Raw genomic sequence first — 26,131 nt, 5'->3', positions numbered from 1 at the left:
ACAACAAAAGCTTAATCCAAGAAAAATGCATTGTATTTGCAAAGAAGCATCATTGTCAAGAGCATTTTAAAGAGTAATGAAATGAGAGGAATGCTATTTAGTATGTTGCAGAAAAAAATCTTATTTCTTTTTTTCTGATGTTGACACTGTTTTTTATACTTGGTGAAAAACAAAGGTCGAAGAAGGATGTTTTTCTATTTATACTAGTAGGATACTTCCTGGCAAAAAGTTGTTGATTTATTAACCAAAACTTAAATATCAATGAAATGAAAATGATAAGAGCACTGTTTTCTTTGTAAACTTATAGGAATGATATAATCAGTCCTTTGAGTTTTGCTCTAATGAGATAATCTCTTATGCACATATTCTATAACAGCGTGAAAAGTTCCTTAACCCTTGGGTTTGGTTATCTTGTAGCAGTACACATTTTGTATTATTATTGCTATTGAAATAGGAATGATTTCTTCTTTTAGTTTATTTTTATTTCAGATCCTAAATTTTCTTTTATTGCCTTTTGTGGGTTTATTTACTACTTGAGTAAAGAACAACCAGGGGTGTTTGAAAAATTCTACCTTTTGGTGGTGTTTCTTCCAGAGCTGCTTGCTTCAGTTATTTTACAGAAATAGTCAGTACTTAAAAATGTTTATTTGTCATATCAAAGCAGACACAATCAACAATTTGTTTTCCATATGTCTTCAAAGTTGTGTTCATTGCAGAGAGATTGTTTTCATAGTATGTAATTCATTTTATCATATGCAGACAATGTAATTTTGTGTGGGATAAATGGAATATATGTCTTCATCTAAGCCTGCCTACTATTTAGTTATGAAGTGAGAAATAAATTCTGCCTTGGAGTAGGATTAACCATAATGCAGAGGAATACTTTATCCCAAAAGGGTGTTTTAAAAGATATACCTGGAAGCTTTCAAAAATAGCAGTCACTTTTTCTTTTAGATGATGTCTTAAGACTGTTTTGTGAGTTAAGTTTCTTAATAAATAATGATGGCACAATTAGAAATATTGAGAAGTGGTAGAACACTGTTATGAAATATCTCTCCTGAACCCCTTCTTAACTTGCTAACATCTCTTTGACAGTTGTGGAGCCAGAGTGTGAAAAAAGTTCTGCAACCACTTATTACTGGTACAGAGAAGCACTGAATATTTCCAGCTCTCTGTCAGAGAGTGGAGGTTTAAATTGGAAGATGACTATCTGCTTGCTGGCTGCCTGGGTTATGGTATGCTTAGCCATGATCAAAGGCATTCAGTCTTCAGGCAAAGTGAGTATACTGTTTACCTGCATGACATTGTTTTAGTTTGAAGCATTTCAGGACATTTGTGTTCAACAAACCTGTTTATGTGAAACATAACCTGCTCCTACAGATTTCAGGTTAAGTGCTTTGACTCACCCCTGCATTTGTGTAATCTCAACTAGAGGAATATTAGTAGTTAAGCATTAAAATTCTAGCAATTTTATTGAAAATGGCAGTAACTTAGTGGGAATTGAGATCTGAAGACGAATCATTTTGCTTCTCATCAGTAATTGCTGCATGTAACTACCTCAGCTTTACTTTATTGTGCAGCATAAGTCTCTGTGTTTTGAATGTTTAAGGAGATAAATTTCCATGTGTACTCACTGTATGATTGCAGTGCATCCACATATGCATGCTTCTGGTATTAACACAGCTGCTTTCTAGGATTCTGGATTGTTTCTTTTAATTAATGATTTACTGTTCCTTTGCATCTGAGTACTGTTACCTTGTCTTCTTTCCTCTGCATGCAGCCATTTGGATTTGCTGGTGAAAAAATTGCTAGATCTGTTGATCTCAGTGGGATTTTCAGAGGAAAAAGAATGCATCCCAATAGCAAAATTCTTTGCTATTAAAAATGTTCACACTGACATGGCAATTTCTGTAACCTCCTTGGGGCATTTCAGTTAAAGAAATAAGTAGCAAGTTTAACTAGCGAATTATTTTACTAATAAATTAAAAAAAATTAAAAAAAAATTAAAAAAAAGAATAAATTTTCAGTGATGGGTAATGAAAGATCAGATTTAATTGCTATTTTTTGTTGTTTTGGCAGTAAGCATTACTTAGTGATTGAATTCATTGGTTGTGTACTTCCTATTGATTCTTGTCCCCTTTCCTTCTGAAGACAAAATTAGTTTCTATTCACACTGCATAACTTTGCCACACCCAGTCAAAATTCTTTTGTAAAGAGAAACATTCTGCAACAGTTTACTTCTTACTTTTCATCTCATTGAATTAATACTGAATTTCCCTGGAAGTCCAGCGGGTCTTTATCTGTTAGTGATAAATACATCAGGCAGTTATATTGCTTTTGTATGGTACAGAATTCAATTTCTTCTCTGCAATCACATGATTTTGCTTTCTTCTGCAGAGACAAGGGGAATGGGAAGTGGTCTGCATATTTCTTGATGATTATCAATGCAGTCATATATCTGAAGGATAGTGTGTAGTGAATGAGCCTATTGAAAAGAAAGTCTATGTTAAATGTCATGTTACCTTCTTGTATTTCAGATCATGTATTTTAGTTCCCTTTTTCCATATGTGGTACTTTTATGCTTTCTGATCAGAGGACTGCTCCTTAATGGGTCAGTGGATGGAATTCGTCACATGTTCACCCCTAAGGTATGTACTTAATTTCTGTTTGCAGGGTATTAAAGTTTCAGTGGCAATTTGACCATTTATGAATGCTCTCATTTAAGCTTATTGTTTTCATTGAACATATGGCTGTATTTCTGTTTGCTTTAATTGCAAAATTTTTGTTTATCTCAGTGGCACTACACCAAGCCCTAAAGTCCAAAGTCTCTAGGTGTTCCAAGGGTCTGTAGAGCTACCTCTCTTAGGTGAGGGTTCCCATAGTAATATGCCTCTATAAAGCTAAACAACTGAGAGTACAATTTAGAGGATTCAGGAAGTTTAGAGACCTCTAAATGATGAAAAGAGAAGTTAGCCATTTTCTAACATTGAAATGTCTAGTTCTGAGTTGTCAGTGCCTTACTTTGAACTATCTAGGCATACATAATAAACTTGTTCATTTTGAAAAAGAGCATTTTTTCCTCTCCTTTTTGGAAAAAAATCAAAGCTGTTTACATAGTAGCCCAAAGTACAGGAGACTGTATTTAGTAGAAAAGTACTCACCACTTAGCTTTCCTTATCAATTTTCTCATGACATGCCAGGATAGCAGCAATTCTAAGCATATATTTTTTACTGCCAGTATTTTTGCCAGGAGCATGCCTTACACAGCTTAGGATTTTCTAACTATGGAGGTGACAAGGGATGTTATGAATCATTGTTTAGCTTGAAGATCATAATTCTACCCACGCCTATCTCAGATGCTTGCAACTACATCTATACTATAGGAACAACATGTTTGAATAATCACAGCCATACTCAGGGATATTTAAATTTGGTCTTCATATTGTATTGTGAATGGACTTTCCTAAAAGTCCACTTCACAATGCAGTTGAAAAGAACAGGATTATTATTTCAAAAATGAAAGCTAAATAATAAGGCAATCGAAATCAATGCACATAGTGGCTAATGCCAGATGACAGGCTGATGTCAGTTGTTTTGAGTCTTGAAAACTGTCATCCCATAAAAATGACCTTTGTCAGCTCTCACATTGATGCAGTCATGTTCCTCTTCCCTCACTGTCACCCCTTTAGAGAGTCATGCTTGTGCAGGAACTTGCAGGCTGCTCAGGCAAATTTGGGAAACCTGACGAAGTGAGAAATGTAATGCCTACTAATAAGAGAAAGTCTAAAGCAGAGGTGTAATACAGACATCCATAAGATATAATTTGGTTTCTCAACTGCAGTGTTAATACTTTCTTTGTCTGGAGAAGTACCACTAGATACTGAGGGAAATAAATATAAAAACTCCCCTTGGAAACCAACACCTCTTCAGTATTTACTGCTTCATAAGTTAGACTTAAAATAACTATCAGCTGTGCTTACTTTACAGTTACATTTATACTTAATTATACAATTGTTTTGACTGTTTATATAAATGATATCAAAATAAAAATGGTTCTTAACTTATTCTGACAGTTTCCAGTTCTGTATCAAAATTTAAGTTGTGGCTTAAATTTGAGGTTAGGGGCCTGTATGTCATACATATTATATGTGAATATAAACCTTACAAAATATTTCCATTATGATTTTATGTGCTTGAGCGCTAATGTGGACTGTAGGTTCACATGAGACTACCTGAAGAAATTCACACTCCCCCACCTGTTTCATTTACTCCACTACTCTAATACTTTATTTGGGCACCCAGTCTATAAAAAGGAGTGTTAAACCAATCTAGCATCAAAATTGTCCAGGTAAATAGATGTGAGAGGGGAGGGAGAAGCATATTTCCAGCCCAATTAGGTGAGCAAATGACCACATTTTGAGCACAGACGATTGCAGCAAATTCCCATGAGTTATGCCAGAGCAGGAGAGGATTGGCACACACTGCAGGTGTGAGAGTGCAAGACTAATGTAGAAGGGGAGAATTTCTCTGTTTGGCATGGCTGTTAAACAAAGCAGAAATTCTAAATAAGAAACTTAATGGAAAACCTAAAGAAAGGTATGTGAAAGGACCACTTAAAGCAACTACTGCAGCTAAACTGTAGGATAATATGAAGTAGAGAGACTCCAAAATTTCACATACAATACCTAATAGAAAGTCATTCTAGAGTTTATTTTGGAAGTCTGGGCTATGTGTATCTGAAAACACACTACTTTTGATGATACCAAAGGATATATTTTAGGAAGTGAAGAGTGTTTTGTAATTTCAACCAGATAGGGATTTGGTGTAGTTAAGAATGTTCCTCCTGCTCCCTCTGGTGGGAAAGCTTTGGCATGACAGTGTGATACGGAGTTAGAACTATGTGCAATAGCCACTTGTGCATTGTAATTATAATCTAAATTGTAAGTCAGGAATATGTTTATTGTCATAAACACCTTTTCCTTCCCATCCATATTGTATTTCAGCTATATATGAATGAATAAAGAATCTTTCTGCTGCCTATCTGTAATAAATATTATATCTCAATGGGAAACAGGCATTTTACTTAAAATCTTGTAACAATAGCATATTTATTTCTCCTGAAAGTAAGAGAATCAGTCTAATAATGCTGGCATCTAGTTTTACTTTTATGAAGAAACCTAGGACTTAAACAAAATAAAAGCCACTTGCATTAATGGAGGCCCTGAATCAGCTTGAACGAATCTGATGTTTAAATTTGACATGTACTTCTTTAATTCTTTTTTGTGATTCAGTATCTAGAAGAATTTGAGATAGACAGGTAATGACCTATAACTTTGTTACAAAGTTGTTGTTTTTTTTTTTGAAGGAGCAATGCAATTGATCTGAGTGAGCAATATTGTTAAATTTTTTGATGAAAGGCTTAGTTGCCTCTGAAATACATGACCCATTTAACACAGGGTTAAGTTCAAGGCGTCTGACTTAAGAGATTTGACTCATGCACTATACAGCTTGTGGTAGTGAGTGTTCATTTCATGCATTTCGTTTTGCTTTGCATATTTGCATGTAATATAATTCCATAGAAGCATGTGCATCTCATATTCACCTTTTGTTTGTTTGAAAAGTAACAAAAAACCAAGTTTAATCATACTCATTGCATTTATTAAGAGATATAGATATTTAAATCAATCTAAAATACATCTTAAGACTAACAGAAGTCAGTACATATGCTGTAAATAAAAGACAGTTAATACTGTAAAAAAAAAGTTCTCTTATTTCTTAGTATAACTATCAGCTATTTCAGTTACATAGCTCTAGTGGTATCTTGTTGTTGGGAACATGCTGTATAGCATGTTTCTATTTGATGCTTAGATAATATAAAATAAATAGGAATTCTGGCCCATAAGTTTGCCAACTTCAGGGGTTGCATTCAGCTTTCATTTTGTCATAATGAAAATATGGTTGTAGTGGAGTATTAGCATTGTATGATGTAGGGTTTATTCTGTTGTTTTTTTTCATATAATAGAAATGCACTTTATAGCTGACATATATTATATCTAATTTCAAACAGCTTGAAATAATGCTGGAGCCCAAGGTCTGGAGAGAAGCTGCTACTCAGGTGTTCTTTGCCTTAGGGCTTGGATTTGGTGGAGTCATTGCCTTTTCAAGCTACAACAAGAGAGACAACAACTGCCATTTTGATGCTGTACTGGTGTCCTTCATCAATTTTTTCACTTCTGTGCTGGCAACTTTGGTGGTGTTTGCAGTTCTGGGCTTCAAAGCCAATATCATAAATGAAAAATGTGTTACCCAGTATGATTATCCATTTATTTTTTAAAAATTATTTTTACTGATTATTTCATCTATGAACTAACACAGACCACTGAATTTGTTCTCTCTGTTCTGTTGTGTTTTACAGAAATTCAGAGAAGATTTTAAAACTTTTGAAAATGGGCAACCTCAGCCAAGATATGATCCCACATCATATCAATTTCTCAAGCATTACAGCAGAAGATTACAATTTAGTTTATGACATTATACAGAAAGTCAAAGAAGAACAGTTTGATTCTCTTGGTTTGAAATCTTGTCAAATTGAAGATGAACTTGACAAGGTGAGAATGCAGAGATTATGAACAGATGAATATTTGTAAGCCTGAAGTAAGCTGTGAAATATACCTGCACAGAGAATCAGTACAGTGTACCTGTGAGCCCTGCACTTAGACCTGGATGAAAACATGGCTGCATTCCAGCTTGCTTGAGGACTTTTAGGTCTGATGTCTTAATATAGTCTTCACTATTTATATTATATTTCGATTGTTATATCATTCTTCTCAGGAGGCGATAAGTTTTTTAAGCTCTGTTTTTCAGAAGAATTGAGCATGAGAGTTTTCCAAAGACTGAACAAAAGTGTTACCTGTTCAATTTCTCATACTGCAAGACATTCTAGTGTTAATTAGATATAAATACTAACACTAAAAAGTTATTATCTACTTATTAGGCAGTTGTTTAATGGGTATCATCCTGTTTTGAAATCTCACTGGAAGCCAAATCTGTAACAGGAATTACAGTTTTCTAGCTTTAGAGAGGCAATTGCAGATTGAAACACTGACTTCTGTATACTTGCACCAGCATCTGAAGATAATATATAAAATTGGTGACTTATACCATGGTTGCTGTTTAAATTTAAACAAAGACTTTAAGCAAAGGTATAGAAGTGAAATCCTTTATATGCTTACTGAAGAAAACAGAGTGTATTTTGTAGTAGTCCTATATAGTAGCTGTCATGCAAAATTATCAGTGAAATAGAGAAAGAAGTTCTGATTGGACATGAGAAGAAAATTCTTCATAATGAGCGCAGTCAGCCCTTGGACTAATCTGCTGTGGAAGTGGTAGACTCCATGTCATTGGAAATTTTAAGATTCAGCTGGACAGGTTGCTGGGCCATCTTGTTTAGACTGCTTTTGCCAAGAAAGTTTGGAGCAGATGATCCATTAGACACCTTTAAACATAGTAATCTATGATTCTATGAAAGAATTGTGTTAATGTCAATCAAATTGCAAATTCTCATGTTTCAATAAATGGTATTAATTGGAAGAATTATGTATTAGATAGCAACTTCCCACTCTGCCTTCAAGATGTGATCAATGACACTGCATGAACACGAAGTCAGGCTTGTCAGGCTGTCACATTACTGAAAAAACAAAAAAAAAATTAACGAATAATGATATAATTTTTTTTTTTTTCCTCACTGACAGGCAGTTCAAGGAACTGGTTTAGCTTTTATTGCATTTACAGAAGCAATGACCCACTTCCCTGCTTCTCCTTTCTGGTCAGTCATGTTCTTTCTCATGTTAGTAAATTTGGGACTTGGAAGTATGTTTGGAACCATTGAAGGCATTATCACACCCATTGTTGATACATTCAAGGTCAGGAAAGAAATTCTTACTGGTGAGTTAGACAAATTTTCTTTTCTCCATAGAGCAGTATGCTGAATTTGTTTTGAGACTATAAATTCTTTTTTCTTTAACAGGAATGTTTACAGAGCAGTAAATCACTGTATTCCAGACTGTACTTCCATGCACAGGCACATTAATATCAGCCAGTAAAATCTTTTCCTGAATGTTACAGTAGCATAAACACCCTAAAACTCAAATTTTTATTTAATTTCTATTACAAGTTTCTGTATGGTCAGTCCTTTTGAGCTCTTTTAGAATACTTTCCATTCCAGCCTGTGTCACACATTGGAGAAACAAAAGGATAGAGTGAAACTACATTGCTAATTACTACAAATTATTCCTGAGTAGGCCAGAAGAAATCTTAATTTATGATGAAATTTTTATTATGCTAAAGTGAGTATAGTTGCTCTCTAGAGAAACATATTTTTCCCTGTTAAATGTTTATAAATTTTTAAACAAGATGTGTGGTTGTTTTGTTTGGATTTTTTTTATTACTTAAGTGCCCTAAGTTATTTGAGGTGTATTGTGCTCACGTAGCTTTGACTTGTAAGGATTTCTCTTTTTTTGTATAAAACACCAGCAAAAGTGTGAAAGTTAGATTTCTGAAAACATTCAGGACAGCTGCAAGATACTTGGTGTATTATGCACAAATTCAGATTTCATATCAATGTCTGGAAAAGATGGGATAGAAAATAAAGTTTTGAAAAAGGTGCTTTAACATTACTGAACTCTATGAAGAAAATAATAAACTCTGTGAGACAAATAATAATGCATTTTGTATTATTCATCTTTGATGCAGCAGAGCACTGCTTTTCCCCCAACTGCTTTCTTTACTTTGCTGGGATAATAAGTAATATTTGATAGATAAAAAAATAAAATTCTTAAAAAAAAAAAAAAGATTTTTCAGCAATCCTAAGTTATTGAGCAATTTTTGCTGTGTTTGGTTTTTTTAATTAGGTCTTAACTTCTTGCTGAACAACCAGTTCAACAATTAGAAATTAGCTGTTCTTCCTAAGTATTTTTGCAAGTACCATGATATATAGTCATTACACTGGGGTAATGGAGCATTTTACAGTAATTCCTTGTCACTCTGTTTAAGAAATAATTAAGATAAAGAAATATTCAAGAACTGCCTTTCTCTTGTAATTTTTTAAAGTGGTGTACGTGCTTGATTTTGACTAAAATCAGTTGTACTCAAAAGATTACAACCTGATGTGGTGTTTTGTTAATTACCTGAAAAGAAATGAAATATCTGGATTATTTTTCATGCGGTTCTGGAGGCATTTAAGACAGATTATGGCTACAGTAGATTTTGTGCTTACAAGGCAAAAACTTTCAATTTTTACAGAATTGTTAGCATATTTGCAGCTGTTTGAGTTCAGGAAAACCAGCTCAAATGCTTAAATTTATTTTGCATTCAACAATGTTGTGCCTCATGCTGAGTGGTGAAAAGTTCAGAAATTCATTAGTAATTCCAATTTTATAATTTCTCTGTTTTGTAGGAAAGAAGTAGGATTATTAATATTCTTAAAATTGAGATTCCTCCCCAAACAATACAATGTTATTGACTTTACTTTTATGAAATAGAAGTCCTTTTATGAAATAATGGTCTTTGTCCATGGAACTTTGTTGTGGTTATAGCTCACATTTCTCTCCTTTATTCCAGTCATCTGCTGCTTGGTAGCATTTTTTATTGGCCTGATCTTTGTGCAGCGCTCTGGAAATTATTTTGTGACAATGTTTGATGACTACTCAGCTACTCTGCCCCTGCTTATTGTGGTCATTTTGGAGAATATTGCAGTCATCCGAATTTATGGAATAGACAAGTAAGTGATGGAAATGTATCTCTCTGTCCATACCAACACCATTCTTTACAATAATTATTGCTATTTTAATTGTATTGTATGAAGCGTTTGCAATATACACAGAAATACACATAATTAGAAAGCACGTCAGTGTGGTCAAGAATCTAGTTTGTTATTAAGAACAGGTTTGGAGTAAGATACATTACATCAAAACAGTGTATTTAAAACCAAAGAATGATTGCAAGCAACATTAGAGATTTAAGGAGGCTGGGTATGAAAATATAGGGAATTAGTCTCAACAAAGGTCTCAAGAGAGATTTCATGGTCTAAGCAACAGATGAGAATGAGTATTTCAATGCAATATTCCAGGCAGCCTGAGAAATACTACTTCACTAAAACCTAACTCTAATAGCAATAAAAAGACAAAGGTTCAATTTACAAACTAAATTCAGTTTGGGGTGTTACAGCAATTATTTTTTCTTTGCATTGGTTGTGAGAGAGGAGATAATAGCAAAAGCAGGGTCAAAGCTTACTTGGAAACAGCATAGTTGATAATGAAGTAAAGTCACCTGTTGGGATGAAGAGGAATGACCATAAATCCCTCATATTTTTTCCTTTTTTTTTTCTTGTTTAATTCATTTTGTATCCAAAATCAGCAGAATGTATTTAGTAGATGAGATCAATATGTGCCACACCTAAGGAATAGAAGAGTTTGTATCAAAAATAATTTTTGCCATGCATAGGTCAAGCAGAGCATGCTGTTCTAGCATGCTGAAGTAACTAAAACATCTGTAATTCCTTTGCTTGATGAAAAAGTGTGACATAAAATGAGTAAGGCTTCATTTGACATTTTATTTGTTTGATCTGAGTAATCAGCCAATCCTTTGTCACAATAAACAAAACTATAATAAAATTTAACTTCATGGTTTCCAGAAATTGTTTCTGGTCTGTGCAATTTGTACTTGGTCTACTTGCTCATTAAGGGATAATTCCAACTTGTACCACATGTATAATCCTATAATTGATCATTTAGATATAAAAACACCACGTAGATTATTTTACACATGCAATCAAAAGATAAAAACAGATGACCTGGTTATAGATATAAAACAGATGATCTTATAACAGATGTTATAAGGTTAACAGCCAAGTTTCTCATTCATAATGACCACCAGTGTATTCCCTCTGGAATATTCCTAGTATTTCTTCTGATGTATGTTTCTCCAGAATACCCTTCAGGAACCTAATAATTTTGTTTGCAAAAACTGTCAGTATCAACAGCCTTGGGTTGCAATTGGCTGTGATAGTACCAAGCATTCCTTGTAGATGAAGTTCCAAATAAATGTCTTATTAGACATAAAGTCTTTGATAAGATAGTAGAAAACCAAAGCATAGCATCCAAAGGGAGATATAGAAAAGAGACAACGTGTGAATCTCTGTAGCCTGGAAGGAAAATCTCTCATGCTGGAATCAGTGCTACAAGGAGCTTGAGTTAAGGAGGCCTTTAGAAGAGGATGAGTAGGATGGAGACAGTGGAAGTCTAAGTAAAGATAACAGATTCATGTTCAACTGGAGGAAGAATTTGAGATCTCAGAAAGAGAAGGCTATTTATAGAGGGCACAATCAATTTATAAATTCATGTTCATTTTAATAATGTGTTCTATTTCAGTGTAAACAAACAATAGAATGTTTTAAGTTGTGCAGTTAAATTTTTTTCCTGAGGGTTTACATGACAGAAGCTTCACATGTGTAACTTCTTGGAAAACATCCTTCTATAAGAGCTTTTTTGAGATGCACATTTCAGAAGGGAGTAGGACCACAAGGCAGTATTGCTTGTGCACACTTCAAAAGAATTATTTCTAAAAGCATTCTCTGTTTCTGCTGGCTCTGGAACCATGTAGTCCATCATGAGTACAAAAATAGGAGTTTTGTTCATGTCTTTTAACTTACAATTTTGAGGAGAAAGAAGGCAGTTTTATAGCTTGGCAAAGTTTTATTTCAGCAGCTTATATGATGCAAACAATAACTCATGGACAAATTTGGTTTTTTAGATTGCAGCACATGTGTGGGTTCAAAATTAATGTTGCACAATCTGTAAGATGTTCTGGTAAACAACCCAGTAGACACTAACAAGAAAATGCAAAAAAATAATCTTATAAAAGAAAAGTAAGTTTAAATATCTTCCAGCACAGGTCAGCAAGCAGCTTACTAAGTCACTTCACTGCAGGGTTTCCTTCTGTTCTTCTGGTCTGAACTACTAGTATAAGCTCTATTTTTCAGCCCATCAAGTAATTTACAGCTATCTGAACTTTCATCTATGCATTTTTTCCAGTGTGTTCATTCCCTCAGGTTAGGTGCTGTATAGCACTCAAAATCTGTGTCCACACTAACAATACTATTTTAATCCCTTCACAGATTTATGGAGGACCTGAAGGATATGCTGGGCTTTTCTCCAAGCCAGTATTATTACTACATGTGGAAGTATGTTTCACCATTTGTATTGTTATGTTTGCTGGTAGCTAGCATTGTCCAAATGGGATTAAGTCCTCCTGGTTACAATGCCTGGATTGAAGATACGGTATGTACATAGCATGTATGTGCATATGTAGGGTTTATATGTATATGTGATAGTCATCATCATCATAGTGATTGTATCTGAAGCATTTGAGAAACACATGAACAGACAAAAAAATTAAAATTCTAAATTCAAAATCAGTATAAATAATAACACCATTGCTTTTATCTCAAGTAGGTTTGATATTAAACCAATAATTTTTTAATTTTAGCATAGTTCTGCTTTAAAATACAACTGATTGACACAAGCTCTGGGTGACCTATTTGGAGAGGTTGTTCATGTTCATTGAGTCTTATTTTACTGCAGAAAGCAAGTGATTACTGCATAAATAATTTTAAATATCACATCAGGTTTTTTATGTTGAATTAAATATTGAGATTTAGCCATGTCATAATTTTTTCCCTTTGGGAACACATTCCACAATGTAGGCAGCACCTGTATTAAAACCTGTGTCCGAAAAGAACTTGTCAGGGTGAGCTGCAAGGTGGTTTGATCTTTGACTTCAGAAAGAGACTCAGTCGAAGTAACTCTGAAGACTTTAGCTGGTTGTATGCTCATGAGCATTCAGTTATTTCTACAGGCTTTTTATGCAAAATGGAGAAAGAGAAAAGGGCAGAGAAATTAGTCTAATGAAACTTTCCCAAATTATCTGGGGGGAAGTAACAGCAGAGACAGGTAAAGGATAAACACAAGAGGTTGACTTTCCTATAGGTAGATAGTATTCCTGCCTCTATCCTGACCAACTACATGATTCTCAGAAAAGTGCTCATTACGTTTGATTCTTGCCCTCAAAAATAAGAAAGAGAAATACCTTGGAATACAAAACATTGTGTTCATTTCCATGTACAAAACTAGGCAAGCCGAGCCTGTTGGCCGTTGATGCATGGATGCAGTAGAGGTGTGGGCTATAGTCAGTGCCCCAGCATTGCAGTGTACCTGAAGTTTATGCAAAGGGCAATAACTGACATGGTTCCTGTCTAGACCAGCTATTAACCTACAGAGCAAGAGCTAATTTTCCAGTCATGGTTACAGATACCGCTGCACACTTGTCTGTTCTAGATCCTTTAAAGGATCAGGGAACACCTACAGAGAAATGTAACAGAAAGCCTAAAGTGAAAATCTTGATTTGAGTGCTGCTGTAGTGCTCTCAGAAACTGTTCAACAGTCTTTTAGTCCTGTTCACTGGCTGAAAGATAGCAATCCTACATCTCCATAACTCTTCTACTTTGAGATCTGTAATGGTGCCTGCACTGCGCGTGCAGTGGAGTATGTACTTGAAAACTACAAATCTCAGTGAGAACTGCAGGGTTTTGTTATTTTTCTGGTAAAGATTTATTAATAGTTTTTCTTTTGTGTTTCTCAGGCTATGGAAGAGTTCCACAGCTATCCAACGTGGGGAATGATTGTTTGTATATCTTTGATGGTGTTGGCCATACTGCCAGTCCCAATAGTCTTCATGGTACGCCGTTGCAACCTTATCGATGACAGTTCTGGTAGTTTGGCATCTGTATCCTACAAAAGAGGTCGGATAATAAAGGAACCTGTTAACATGGAGGGAGATAATACAAGTCTGATTCATGGGAAGAGTCCAAGTGAAGTGCCATCTCCAAATTTTGGCAAAAACATATATCGAAAACAGACTGGATCACCAACTCTGGACACGGCTCCCAATGGACGTTATGGTATTGGCTACCTGATGGCAGATATGCCTGACATGCCAGAGTCTGATTTGTAACCACAGTAAAGCAGAGTGCTGTTTGTTTCTTCTCTCACTGATCACAGCCCTGCTAGGAGAAGTGGTCAGCATCACTTACTAGGGTGCGATCTCAGGTGCTCCATAGTGACAGCCTTTAAAATATCGTGACTGTACGTACTGATTGAGAAAACTCCCTTTGGATTAATTCTCTGAATTTTTATTTGCACTGAAGGAAACATTCAAATTCAATGGCAGCCTACATCTGCCAGCATAGGCAAGAATTTGATTTTTTAATTAACTTCTAAATTTAAAGCTTTCTATTTCTGAATCCCAGGTCTTGCTCAAATGATAAAATATTTCTGAGGCCATATCATTGAAAATCCTTTTTTTCTGCTGAATTTCAGGTTAACTCCAAGTATTAATGGTGAGCTCAGTAGTAGTTCATCAAAGCTGTGTTTGTGTAAACACCTGTATATACCTTATGTAGATATGCTGTACTTATTTTATTAGCACTTATAATTACTTAGGCTATTAGCTGAGTGAAAAACCTGCAAATTATTTTCTTATGTAATAGCTGTATAGAGCAATAGATTAGAAAATCAAGGAGTAGACTTATAGGAAGGCGATCAAAGATTCCCTGTTCACTGGGGACTGCATAAATTGTGGCTGTATATTTTGTGTAAAATATTTGCTTTTTCAGTGTGAAAACAATGTTAGAGTGAGTCACTCCAAGAATCTTAAGGATTGTGCAGATTCTGCATTTTTTTCTATGCTGTGTGCCTAAAAAAGACCTTGATATTTATTGTGGTTACAAGATTACATATATATTATATTTATATAATATACTTGTAATGTAAATATGTATATTATTCTGTATGTAATCGTTTCAGAAGTTAAAGCAAGATGGCTTTTTTAATTAGTCTCCTTCAGTTTTGCTCTGTTTTATGCAGATAATTTTTTTCAGTCAGTAATTATTAAGAACTGTATGGCATTACATTTTAACCTATGAATAAAGAGATTGATAAGGTATTTCTCTGTGATATCCTAATACACTTATTATAATGCAGCCTGCTTTTTCCTCATCTGGACTACCTGGAGGAATGGCATTTACTAGATGAATAGAGATGCTAAAAGAACTTGAAAACAAAAAGTCAGTCTTCTTAATAAACTACTGGACAGGGCCACTTACTGTCAACACAGGAGGTGATGTAGTGTTTTAACTAGCAGGAAGCTGGTACTCTGATCTACTCCTTACCTTAAAGTGTTTTAAAATTAGGCATGAATTCTGACTTTTCTACCTCATATAAGCAAAGGGCAGAACCTGCTTACATTGTCCCAACATCAAAAAACCAGAATAATTTATTTGAGGTAAATGCAAGTCTCTGAAGCTCTTTGTCTCACGACCACAGTTTTGAGCATGTCAATATAGAAAAGTTGTGTCAAATAGTTGGAAAAAAGCAGAATCTTAAACCAAAGCACTTCAGCAGCTTGATAGTTCATTATGGATAACTCTTTTGTTACAGGAGAATAATCTCTGATAATTTTCCACTTTTAACCTGGGAGTTTTTGAAATAATTTCCAGTCATCAAAAAGTTGAATTAGTAGCATTTGTTGTCAAAAAAGCTATATTTAAATATCAGGCTTATTTTACATGTCATAGAAATTGTGCACCTAGAAAAGCATTTAAAGTAGTCCTCTAAAATGCATGTATTAGAATGTAGGGGACAGAGCTGGCATAATTTAAGCAGCTCATTCTTTGATAACTGATGTATTGGCAATATTAGCATGTGTGCAATGGCTCATCATTAGAGACAGAGCAAGCATGCACAAAATATTCCTGCTGTGGCAGAGCAACAGCAAATTTTCACTATCATACCATTTGAGGCTTCTAAAGTTACTGTTGTGGATAGTTGTCATGCATCCCTCTGTTCCCATTCCACAGTGCAGAATTCTGCTCTTAGAGAAGAGTTACCTGTACTGACACATGCTTTTACTTATATATAGCCTAGTTTTCAATGTAGAGTCATGGTCAAATGTTTGCTGCTACAGAAGAGCTCTTAAAAGCAATGTGAGCGATATATTACTATTAAAGTACAATAGCTACTTCTGTTTAACGCATCACAAAGGGGACTAATGCTACTTTAGGTGACCGCTGAAGATTATTCTGCTGGGAATGTATGTCTGCCCTTTTGCTCTTTACTTCAATGCGTTTAATGAGTGTTAAGATTTTTCACTCATTTAAGCCGCTAGTTCTCAATTGGTTGCTTCCTATTAACTTTAGTTAGCACATCACCTTGGCTTCATTAAATGTTTCAGGCTTGAGAAAGCCAGAATGTGTGTTCTGCCCACTGTCAGATGTTCAGTTCATAATTTGATGATAACTATGCACCCTCAAGTACAGAATCTCTTTAGTACTGGTTTAGTATGATGCTCTCTTAAAAAGGCACAATCTACCCAGCCTAAAGAAGCAGCACTGGTCATAAAAATAGCCAGATGTGAAGATTCAAAATATCTAATAGCAATTACAATAAAGTGTGACATCCATGTTTTTACATATTAATGAAAGAACTATTGAAACAAAGAAAGAAATTGTATGTACACTTGCTGTTAAAGCAAAGGGAGTTTATGCTGCTTTGGTACTTGAACTTTGGGAGCAAAATAGGAAAAGAAGAGGGCAGAAGAGTGGTTTCATATTTATCTACTTAAGAGCCAGAATGTCTGTGTCATGTCAGTCAAAACTACAATTAATCTGGAGGGTGAGTGGGGTGGTTTAAGGAAGAGGTCATTGCAAAAGTCAGTCGTGCTTAAAATTAAAGAAAATCCTAATCAAGTCTTACATAATTTTGTTCTTAGGAAATGGCCTAAGAGTAAAATCATCCATGTGGAAAGTGAAAAGAGATTTCCAATATAGTTATTGCAGAAGGCATAAGATTCCTCTAACCAATATTGTTTCTGGGACCTGATTTTTCTACAGAAATCTAAAAGAAGCATTCACAACTAATATGGCACAAATGAAGGCCACATAATCACCTCCATACTCTTCAGTGGAGGTTCTCAAATTCAGTGAAGTGCAGGACAAACATACCTGTTGATGCCTGTTTTTAGTCTTTTTTGATGGATCAGAATTTTACTGATACCTTACAGAGTATCATGCAGTGAAGAAAACAAAGAGAATAGGGGGGGAAAAAAAAGAAAACATGTAAGCATGAAAAAAGGGAGAGGGGGGAAAGAGTTGAACAATCGTAGCCCTATTCTCAGGAAGCAGCAGATACAGTTTAGTTGATGAATCCTTATCCTGCCATAAGGGTCTTGTCACACTAGAGAGGAATCAGTTATGATTTTGATAGTGGTAGCAGAGAAAAAAGGATGTGTTTGAAAAAGAATTTTAGATACTCTGAAAGTACTTGACTCTATTAACCACCATGGAACACTCAAAAGCCTTGTTCAGGTGATATGCAGGATATTGTAAAAAAGCTTTCTACTTCTACCACATCTTTGAGAAGTTAGCAGAAAGGCAGTTATGTGATTTTTTTTTTTAAGTGCAGGAAATTTAATACAAACATTGAAATGCCTAATTAGATTCTGTGGTTTGAGGGAAAAGGAAATCGAAATGCTAACTGTAATTTACATACCTTGCCACTTGATGGTGCTCATATGTTGGTGAATTGGAATGCCTGGGAGTTTTGAAAAAGGCAGAATAATGTACTTTTATCTCTATCAAGACAATACTTCTGAATGATCGTGGTGTGACTAAAACTCAGAACTTTAATAATCTTCTCCTTCAGCAGCTTTCATATATATTTGGGTTTTTATTTTCAGAACTCCCAGATTTTTAATGCTGTCAAAAGCAAAACCAATCTGTCAGTATCCCATTGCCAAGTCTTGCACTTTTGGGTCTTGAGAGCAGGCAGTAGGTTCTTGAATCAATATTTTTAAACAGTACTTTCTAACATGCTTTTTTAATTATTATTTTTAAAATATCTTGTTACTTGCTATTTTTATTTCTTAAATTGGCAAAGTAGTTAGCTGACAATTTAGTGGAATAAGAGAATCTCTGACTCTAATATTACTACTAACACTGATAATTATATTAAAAACTTCAATGCTTCTCACTACTATCATCAGTAAATTATTAAAGTTGCCAGGAGGCAGATGAAAGTTCCTAGAGATGTAGCAAGGAACACTGAGAAGAGGTAGCAGCTGAAGGAGTGACTCTAGCCTGCAACACTACTTCTGAGGAAAGCAGCTACTGAGATATCTTGTACCATTTTTAGAGTAGTACAGCTGGTAAACGTATCTTTGGTGTCTGTTTAACCCTTTTGGTAAGGAAAGTATATCTTACTAGCTCTGACAAAACCACTGTATCCTCCATCTATAGCATATTCATCATTAGTGACAACTAAATGGGTGAAAAATACAAACCAAGACAACCTTGCCTGAAATCAGCATCAGTACATGTCTTTAGTGATTTTTATCCAGCAAAGTACACAGAATGGCAATGACAGCTCCCATGGCATAGTCTTTAAATTAGGGTGTTAAGATAAAGAATGCATTTTTATTTAGTCCCATGTCATTTTCTGGTTTTGTGATGGCCTCTGAATCTCTCACGTTCAACCCAAACTCAACGGGTAAAAAAAGAAGAATGTGTTTTCCAGCACTAAAAGTTCAAAGATGTGAGATACTGTCTTAACTGAAAGAAGTTGAACTGATTAGTGAAGCGAAGAATGGTGAAAAAGACAAAAGAAATTTCCTTCAAAGCAAGTCTAGTTGATTTTCAGATTTTTGATTCAAGCAAAAAGGAAACACATACAAAGAAAGAGTCAGATTTGCAATCCTTCAAATAAAGCATTAAGAAACATGTCAAAAGATTGATGAAAGGGGGTGGAACTGAAATGGAACACATTAGAAGAGAAAAGAAAATGATACTGAGGAAATAAGACATTCAATTAATGACCAAGTGTAAATTGAACAGGTAGCAGTTGATCAAAAAGATAAAGGGGTATGGGGGGAAAAAAGGACTTGAGAAGGAAAACAGATTTTGATGGCTGGTGAAGTATGGTGTAATCAAGGCTTTAGAAGAAATAGTCTGCAGTAAGATATAGCTGTTAAACAGAGGTATGAATCAAAGGTAGGTGAAGTTTTGTTAGCATAGGAGGAGGAGAGAGGAGGAATGAATTAGGACAGGAGAAAGCTTGCTGGAATAAAGACTTGAGCTGTGCCAGAATTTCCTTTCAAATATTCAAGTGTCTCTGACATACTGAAGAGCTTGATTATTTTTCATAATGCATTTTGAGATATTCTGGGGAAAGATGTTAAGGAAATGCAGCCTTCCAAAATTACTTCATTTTAGCTGTCAGATCTGAAGACAAAACTATCACGGTAAAATAGCAGTGAAATTTTGCTGTGTGTTTAAGGTTTAAGGAGAAAAGTAATTACTTAAAAGCAGAGAAAACCCAGTGTATGAGAATACGAGGTGAAGAAAATGGAATTTGTGACTAAAAGCTCTGAGTCCACTGTGTTACTGTGATTTAGTATTTTAGTAAATCTCTTGGGCATTTGTCTAGCATCAAGGCTATGAATAGTTCCAATCATTTATCACAGACTTGAAATTAGCCAAAATCTCAAAGCACCTAAATGATATGCATTTTACTGCCTGGTCCCTGGAATGGAAACCAGATACCCAGCCTCCCATATGCAAAGCATCTGGACGGTGAAGTGCTCCAAAATTATATGCCTATAAATGGGCAACATTTGGTGTGAGACTTAAGTGTGACAGAACCCCTTTTTATTGAAAAAAGAAGGAGCTGAGGAACTCTGGAGAAACTGCCCAACAGACTGGAGAGACATCAATGTCTGTGGGTCACTGTAGACATTAGATGTTCAGCTTTGTTGAAGTATAAAACATTTTGACTAAAACTGTGTTTAATTATACGGATATTGTATTTAAGAAAGCTGTCATGAATGTTCTGCTCTTCCATAGGCAGCAATACCAGACAAACTGCTTACCAGACACAAAAAAACCCCAGTGGCTTTCAAAAATGATGCAAAGATTATATGTACACATTCCCTTCACCTACATATACATATACATATACATATACATATACATATACATATACATATACATATATGTATACACCTATATATACACCTTGTATACATAAATATATATCTAGCTACAATTTATCTTACTTTCTGAGAGAAGAGCAGAAAGGGGATGGAACAGTTGGCACTTAAGTGTCTGTCTTAACTCCTCAAGAGTGTTTATTTTTGAGTAAGTTTAATAATATTCCTCCATAAGAAATCTTCAAAGTAACAAACAGCTAAAAAAAAAGGTCACTAGATGGAGGTTTTGAATTTGATAAATTAGAGGGTACTTTAGACACATTTTGAAATTTCATGGAGACTAAAGGTTTTAGATCTCATATCCTTTAGGGTCAACATATTAGGGCTTCCACAGACCTCATAGGCATCACAATGCAAGGTTAGCCTCTCATACATCTTAATTCACACATTGTTACAGGCTTCCTTTTGATTTTGATTCCTCTCTGCCTCCTTGGGATTTCTCAGATGGTTCCCATTTTCACCACAAGTTGCACAAACAGCTGGGCTGGCACAATGGATATGGTGGTGTGGAGACAGGAAGGAAGGACTGAGAGCAGAAATTGTTTAAACCTGCACTGCCACCAAAGAAAGAAACATAACATTTTGCTTTCAGCTTAGAAATATTCAGTACTGTCTATGAAAACTACATTATGAACAAGTAAACAATTGCAAAAATATCTAGCCTCTTAAGGGTTTTACATAATTTACAGTTGTCAAGTTGCTGAAAGTTAGACAGCACATGGAGTACAGATATATGGCCATACAGCCATGTAAGAAACACTGGAGGCACTAAACAATGGTTTCACCTTTTTTTTTTTTTTTTTTTTTTTTTTAATCCTTTATAGAATCAGCTATTACAGGGCTCAACAGTTTGTTGAACTATCTGGAGTTCACAGAAGCAGCCTCATGCAAAATCACTGTTGAATTATCTACATTTTTCTTAATTGCACTTGCAGCCTGAATGCAGAGAAGCTGAGCCTGTACTGCTGTGCTGGACAGAAAACACTTGTGCCAGTATTGCACAGGTCAGGAGTCTGCTCCAGAGCACACTCTGACTGTGTACACATCCTGCATCTTTGTATTGTCTGTGTAAAGGACATAGGGACCTAATTCTCATTCTCTGCAACACTCCAAGCCATTCTTAGCTGAAGCATCTGTTATGGGATGTGCTGAACAAGCAACTGAACAAACCCAGCAATTTGGTGAAGGGGAGGAGGAGGAGGAGATTCTTTTAATCTTCCTACTCTCACTCTTGCCCACTTTCATATTCATCAGGCCTTCATGGACAGATGCATTACATTAGCCCAGAAAACGTCACCTGTTATTCAAATTTCTATTAAGTTGTGAATCACACTGATTCATCACAGGGTAAAGTGAGTGCAAGCATAGATGCAGGAGGGAGGAGGCGCTGTACAGTCAGGAAAGGAATAGGCTGCTAGAATGGGATAGGGAATGGACATCTCTTGTTCATTAGTAACAAAATAATTGTATCTGCTCAATAACCTAAATTTTGGCCTGGAAGGAGCGGTTCCCAATTCCTCTATATCAATAAAAAGCCTATCTTATGTGAGCTTTCACTATATGCATTAAATTCATAAAGTACATTCTTATTAAATCATGTTGCTAATCTCTGGAAAAAATGTGAGGGAAATATTAAAGCCATATCCTGTCTTCAAAGTGAATGTAAGAATTTGCCACTCTTTTAGTTTTCAACTCTGCTTGCTGCTGCTCAACTAACTCGGGAAGTTTCCCTGTCTTGAAGTGGGATTGAGTGTCCTGTTTACCCTTCATCATCAGTCCTAATACTGAATAGCTAATTTTATTTAACAGTGTATAACGACTTAGGCATGGCAAATAATTTCTTTAAAGACTGCAAATGTGTCCAAAGTGGGATCTGAGATTTGACTCCTAGCACATTTACAGACATATATGAAGTTTTGAGTGCTGCCGAGGCAAAATACTTCAAAAAATCAGCATGTGGGGTAACAGATTTTAAGACTGTGCCTAGAAATGAAGAAAATTGGGGTTTGCTTCAGGTAAGGTACTAACACACAGTAGTATAGATAAGCATACTCAGTGGGAGATACCTACTGTTCCATCAAGACAGTGTTTTACTGAAAAAGGACAAATGAATACTGCATTTAGTGAGACATGGATATAATTAATTGAATCAAATAGAACAAGAGCCAAGCTCAGAGATCTTTAACAGTCTTACAGTTGTGCTTTTGGACAGAAGCAACCTCTGGGGTTGCATCACTGTTTCCAAGTCTGCATCTCTCTAAACCCAGATTTATTGCAATTGTTAAAATAGGGAAGAAAAATGCAGCAGCATCAAAATGAGACACTAACTGTGATGCTCACTTTTATTCCTCTTCACTTGCCTTTCTCAAAAGATAAAATAACAGGTTAACCACTCCAAAAACTGGCAAAATTATGCCTGTCTTCATCTTTTTTTTTTTTTTTTTTTTTTTTTGATGCTAAGATGCTTGATGATATGATGCTAAGGAGATGAGGTAGTGCCTCATAAACTGAAGGGATTAACCCCTCATTTTGTTGACTTCAGGATTTAAGAGGAAAATATGATAATTCATGCCCTGTATAAAGCTAGTCATGCTACAATGTGGAAGGTATTGAAAAAGGGACAGAAGATACTTTAAAGCTAAAGTGTTTACATTAATTGGTGTCACACAGCTTAACCCTTTGAAGACATGTCCCTGTGCAAACATTAGGAATGAAGATTTTGATTTTTGAATCTTTCATGTACTACACATCCTGATTCACATGTCACATAATTGTGCCAAACTGTGCAGTGTGTGCCAGTATCTTTGTGATTTACAGTGCTTGGGCTCCTAATTTTAATTGATAGTCTAGTCTTGAACTAATATAGCTGCATCATCACCAGCATTAGAAAGAATTCATCTCTTCTGGCAAGAACTTCCTTTCTACATGGAGGAGATGGTTCTACTCATTGATAAGTGCCATTAAAAATAATTATTTGAGTTATAAAAAAATCCTTTCCTGAGACAATATATTTTATGGGAGGGAAGAGTATGCTTGTAGGTGCTTGTGTAATTTTTTATTTCCCCACCTTTAACTTTTCATCTCTTTTCATAAAAAATTAAAAAAAATTAAAAGAAGAAGAAAGAAAAAAGAAGAAAGAAAGAGAAGAAGAAGGAGAAGGAGAAGGAGAAGGAGAAGGAGAAGGAGAAGGAGAAGGAGAAGGAGAAGGAGAAGGAGAAGGAGAAGGAGAAGGAGAAGGAGAAGGAGAAGGAGAAGGAGAAGGAGAAGGAGAAGGAGAAGGAGAAGGAGAAGGAGAAGGAGAGTGATTGTAAACTTTGTCATGAGTAATGCTTGATAACCTTGTAAAAACCTCCAAATCAGCAAGTGGAAGGATTCTTCTTGTGTAGGTAGAACTTTGTGCAATTTCCATGGGATTCACCTCATTCCCAGACACTACACTACCCCTAGAAAGGGGCAGGTAGCAATCTACAGGAAGGAGTGTGCTGTCACCCTGCTGGGAATGGGTTGAGTTGTTACTGCTGCTCAAAACCGCAGGCAGTGCACAGGGTGTGCACAACATGCACAGGACTTCCCTCTTTGCTGATGTTACAATAACACTGATTTTCCAATTGTTTTAAGCCTGTGAGAATGCAAGAATAATTTGGATCATTTTAGCTCCTCTCTAGTACTGTGAGACCTATGATGTATGCTTTCTATTTTTTATTTTTTTTAAAATCTGTACTTGCACAAAGATCCCATCAAATAGGATGTTTGAACTCCATTGTGCAGGGAAGAAAAAACTAGAAAGCACACAATCGAAATCTGTGGCAGATTTAGAAAAGATCAGATATAGCCACTGGAAAGGAGAGAAAGAAGCTGAAACTTGCCTTATTAAGGCCAAAATAGAAATGTGTCCTTTCTTTAAAATGTGTTTTGTGGGATTAGGAGGCACAGCATATTGATACAATTTCACATGCATAGTGCAGAGCTGACTAGCCCTAAAACTCTTGGGAAATGTGTTTACCGTAGGTTTTCTTTTTTACAACTTTTTTGAACTAACAGAAAGAGCAGACAGTTCCCTAGTTTAATTGAGGGCTTTAGCTATCTTTTACTATTACTTTTTTTTAAAGTTCATAAAAATTAATTGGGGATTTTTTGCTTTAAATGTAGAAAATTCAAATGCATCTTGACATTTCCTGACCATGTGCACTTATACATAGCACATGAGTGAGCTTTGGGACAATGAGACTGCCTGGCAGCAGGTGTTGTACAGAGAAGGCACATCTGGAGCCTGATGACATAGAGTGGAGCTGTGACACAGAGTGCAGGAATGTCCAAACACCTGAGTACCAGGAATGTCAAGACAGGTATACAATGTAAGCTTGAAACCTGTCCTGCATATGTGACAAGTAGCTGGCAAGAGAGAATTTCTTAAGGTCTAAGTACAGAGTTATGCATCAGGGAGTACTAGTTCTGACAGATATTTCTTGTGTGATTTCATTTAATTCATCTCTCTTCTACCAGTCACTTTCTGCATAAAGTCTGAATATGTTGCCACCTCTATCTTAATATTCCCACAATATTAATAATAATAATAATAATAATAATAATAATAATAATAATAATAATAATAATAATAAAATAAATTTTTCACTGTTATGTTGAAGACACTCAAAATAGCAGAGTGAGTATTTTTTTTCCAGTTAATAATTAGTACTCTCTTTTTATACTGAATTTCTTTTAAAGAAGGCATAAGGAGCTCTAGGTGCATTCAAGTGAAGGGAAGTTAGATTAGATTAGCAATGATGAAGTCCTGGATCTCTTGCAGTCAATATTAGACTCAGCCAGCTCCACGAGTAGAGAATCCCTTGATTTTTCCTTTCCACCAAAAACAATCACCACCAAGTAACTTAGCTAAAGCATAGATTTTTCAAGGTCTGGAATCTCAGATACAGCTGAGGTTGCTTGCATTTTAAGCCACATATGCTTGGGCTACTTCGGGACATAAATACCTGCTTGCCTGTCCTCTGAAGGAAGCTGACTTAGCACTTTCATAGTTAGGTTCATAACTAATTTCCTTTTTAGCTAGGCTGTGGCTGGTCAGGACAGAAATTGTCTTTGTAAAGGCAAGAATCATTGATCTACTGATTCAATTTTCTACCAGTATATGACTTATGACTACACTGGGAGTGAAGTATAACTGTGAAATCTGATCATTGTAATAAGAATAGCAATTACCTGATCTTCAGGATAACACAATTGTGCCACTCCCAAAGTAGAGTGAGATTCAGGTTAATTTTTAGTTTTTCAGACAAAAGTTTGCTCACAAATTCAAAACAAAATTGTAAAATACCATCTAAGACTAACAGATTTGTAGGCAAATGATTTTAATTTCTTGAGAGTCCTTCATTTACACTGCTGAAGTGCTTTGAGCCAAAAGATTTGCTGATAAGAGCACAGATTCCAATCTGGAGAAACCACTCATATCTCTTGTGAAATATATTAATGAAGACAGAAATATGGATTGGTACAGAGACAGATTGGTCAATCCTCATGAAAACCATTCTTCTCAATGACAGAAATGCCTGAGAGTTTTCTGTGACACTCTATTATGTTTCCTCCATTATGGCAGTATAGAGCACTATATTTTGGGCAGAGTGTCTACCCATTTCATTTTCAAGTGTAATCATAAGTCTACATCCAGCCCATTCAATACAGTGCAGTACATAATATTTCAGCTTTATGGACAGAGGCTTGAAGTAATCAATTATGAATGGGTTAGACAGCATGATACATAATGCTGCCCCCACACAGAAGGGAACTTGAAAAAGCATCCAGCAGTGACATCAGCTGGAGCTCTTCTCAAGAAGTTCAACATTGTAATTTGGCACTCTCAATTCAGACTTAATTCAGTCACACCACATAAAGGGGGACACAGGCAAGGCTGCTTTAGCTCTGAGAACTGCAGGACAAAAAGAAGGTTTATGTTCAGGAAGAT

The 26,131-nt window shown here is 35.5% G+C and overlaps 1 protein-coding gene across 2 annotated transcripts in view; it reads left to right on the top strand.

The window, feature by feature from the left end:
* The window catches only part of SLC6A15 (solute carrier family 6 member 15), a 35,515-nt gene extending 20,448 nt beyond the window's left edge, over positions 1-15,067 (top strand). Inside the window, exons 5-12 of one of the 2 annotated variants that reach the window (XM_079304492.1) lie at positions 1,096-1,277; positions 2,538-2,648; positions 6,068-6,309; positions 6,416-6,608; positions 7,752-7,944; positions 9,619-9,778; positions 12,173-12,335; positions 13,696-15,067. In XM_079304492.1, the coding sequence (XP_079160618.1) occupies positions 1,096-1,277; positions 2,538-2,648; positions 6,068-6,309; positions 6,416-6,608; positions 7,752-7,944; positions 9,619-9,778; positions 12,173-12,335; positions 13,696-14,067 (1,616 nt within the window). In that variant the 3' untranslated portion in view covers positions 14,068-15,067. The remainder of the gene's footprint in view (positions 1-1,095; positions 1,278-2,537; positions 2,649-6,067; positions 6,310-6,415; positions 6,609-7,751; positions 7,945-9,618; positions 9,779-12,172; positions 12,336-13,695) is intronic. The other variant, XM_079304493.1, reaches the window with a different exon arrangement.
* Positions 15,068-26,131: the final 11,064 nt, after the last annotated feature.

This window comes from Erithacus rubecula (assembly GCF_903797595.1).
Source record: "Erithacus rubecula genome assembly, chromosome: 4".
Taxonomy (NCBI): Eukaryota; Metazoa; Chordata; class Aves; order Passeriformes; family Muscicapidae; genus Erithacus; species Erithacus rubecula.
The sequence above is the reverse complement of the archived record's forward strand: the minus strand, read 5'-3'. Positions and strand labels throughout refer to the sequence as shown.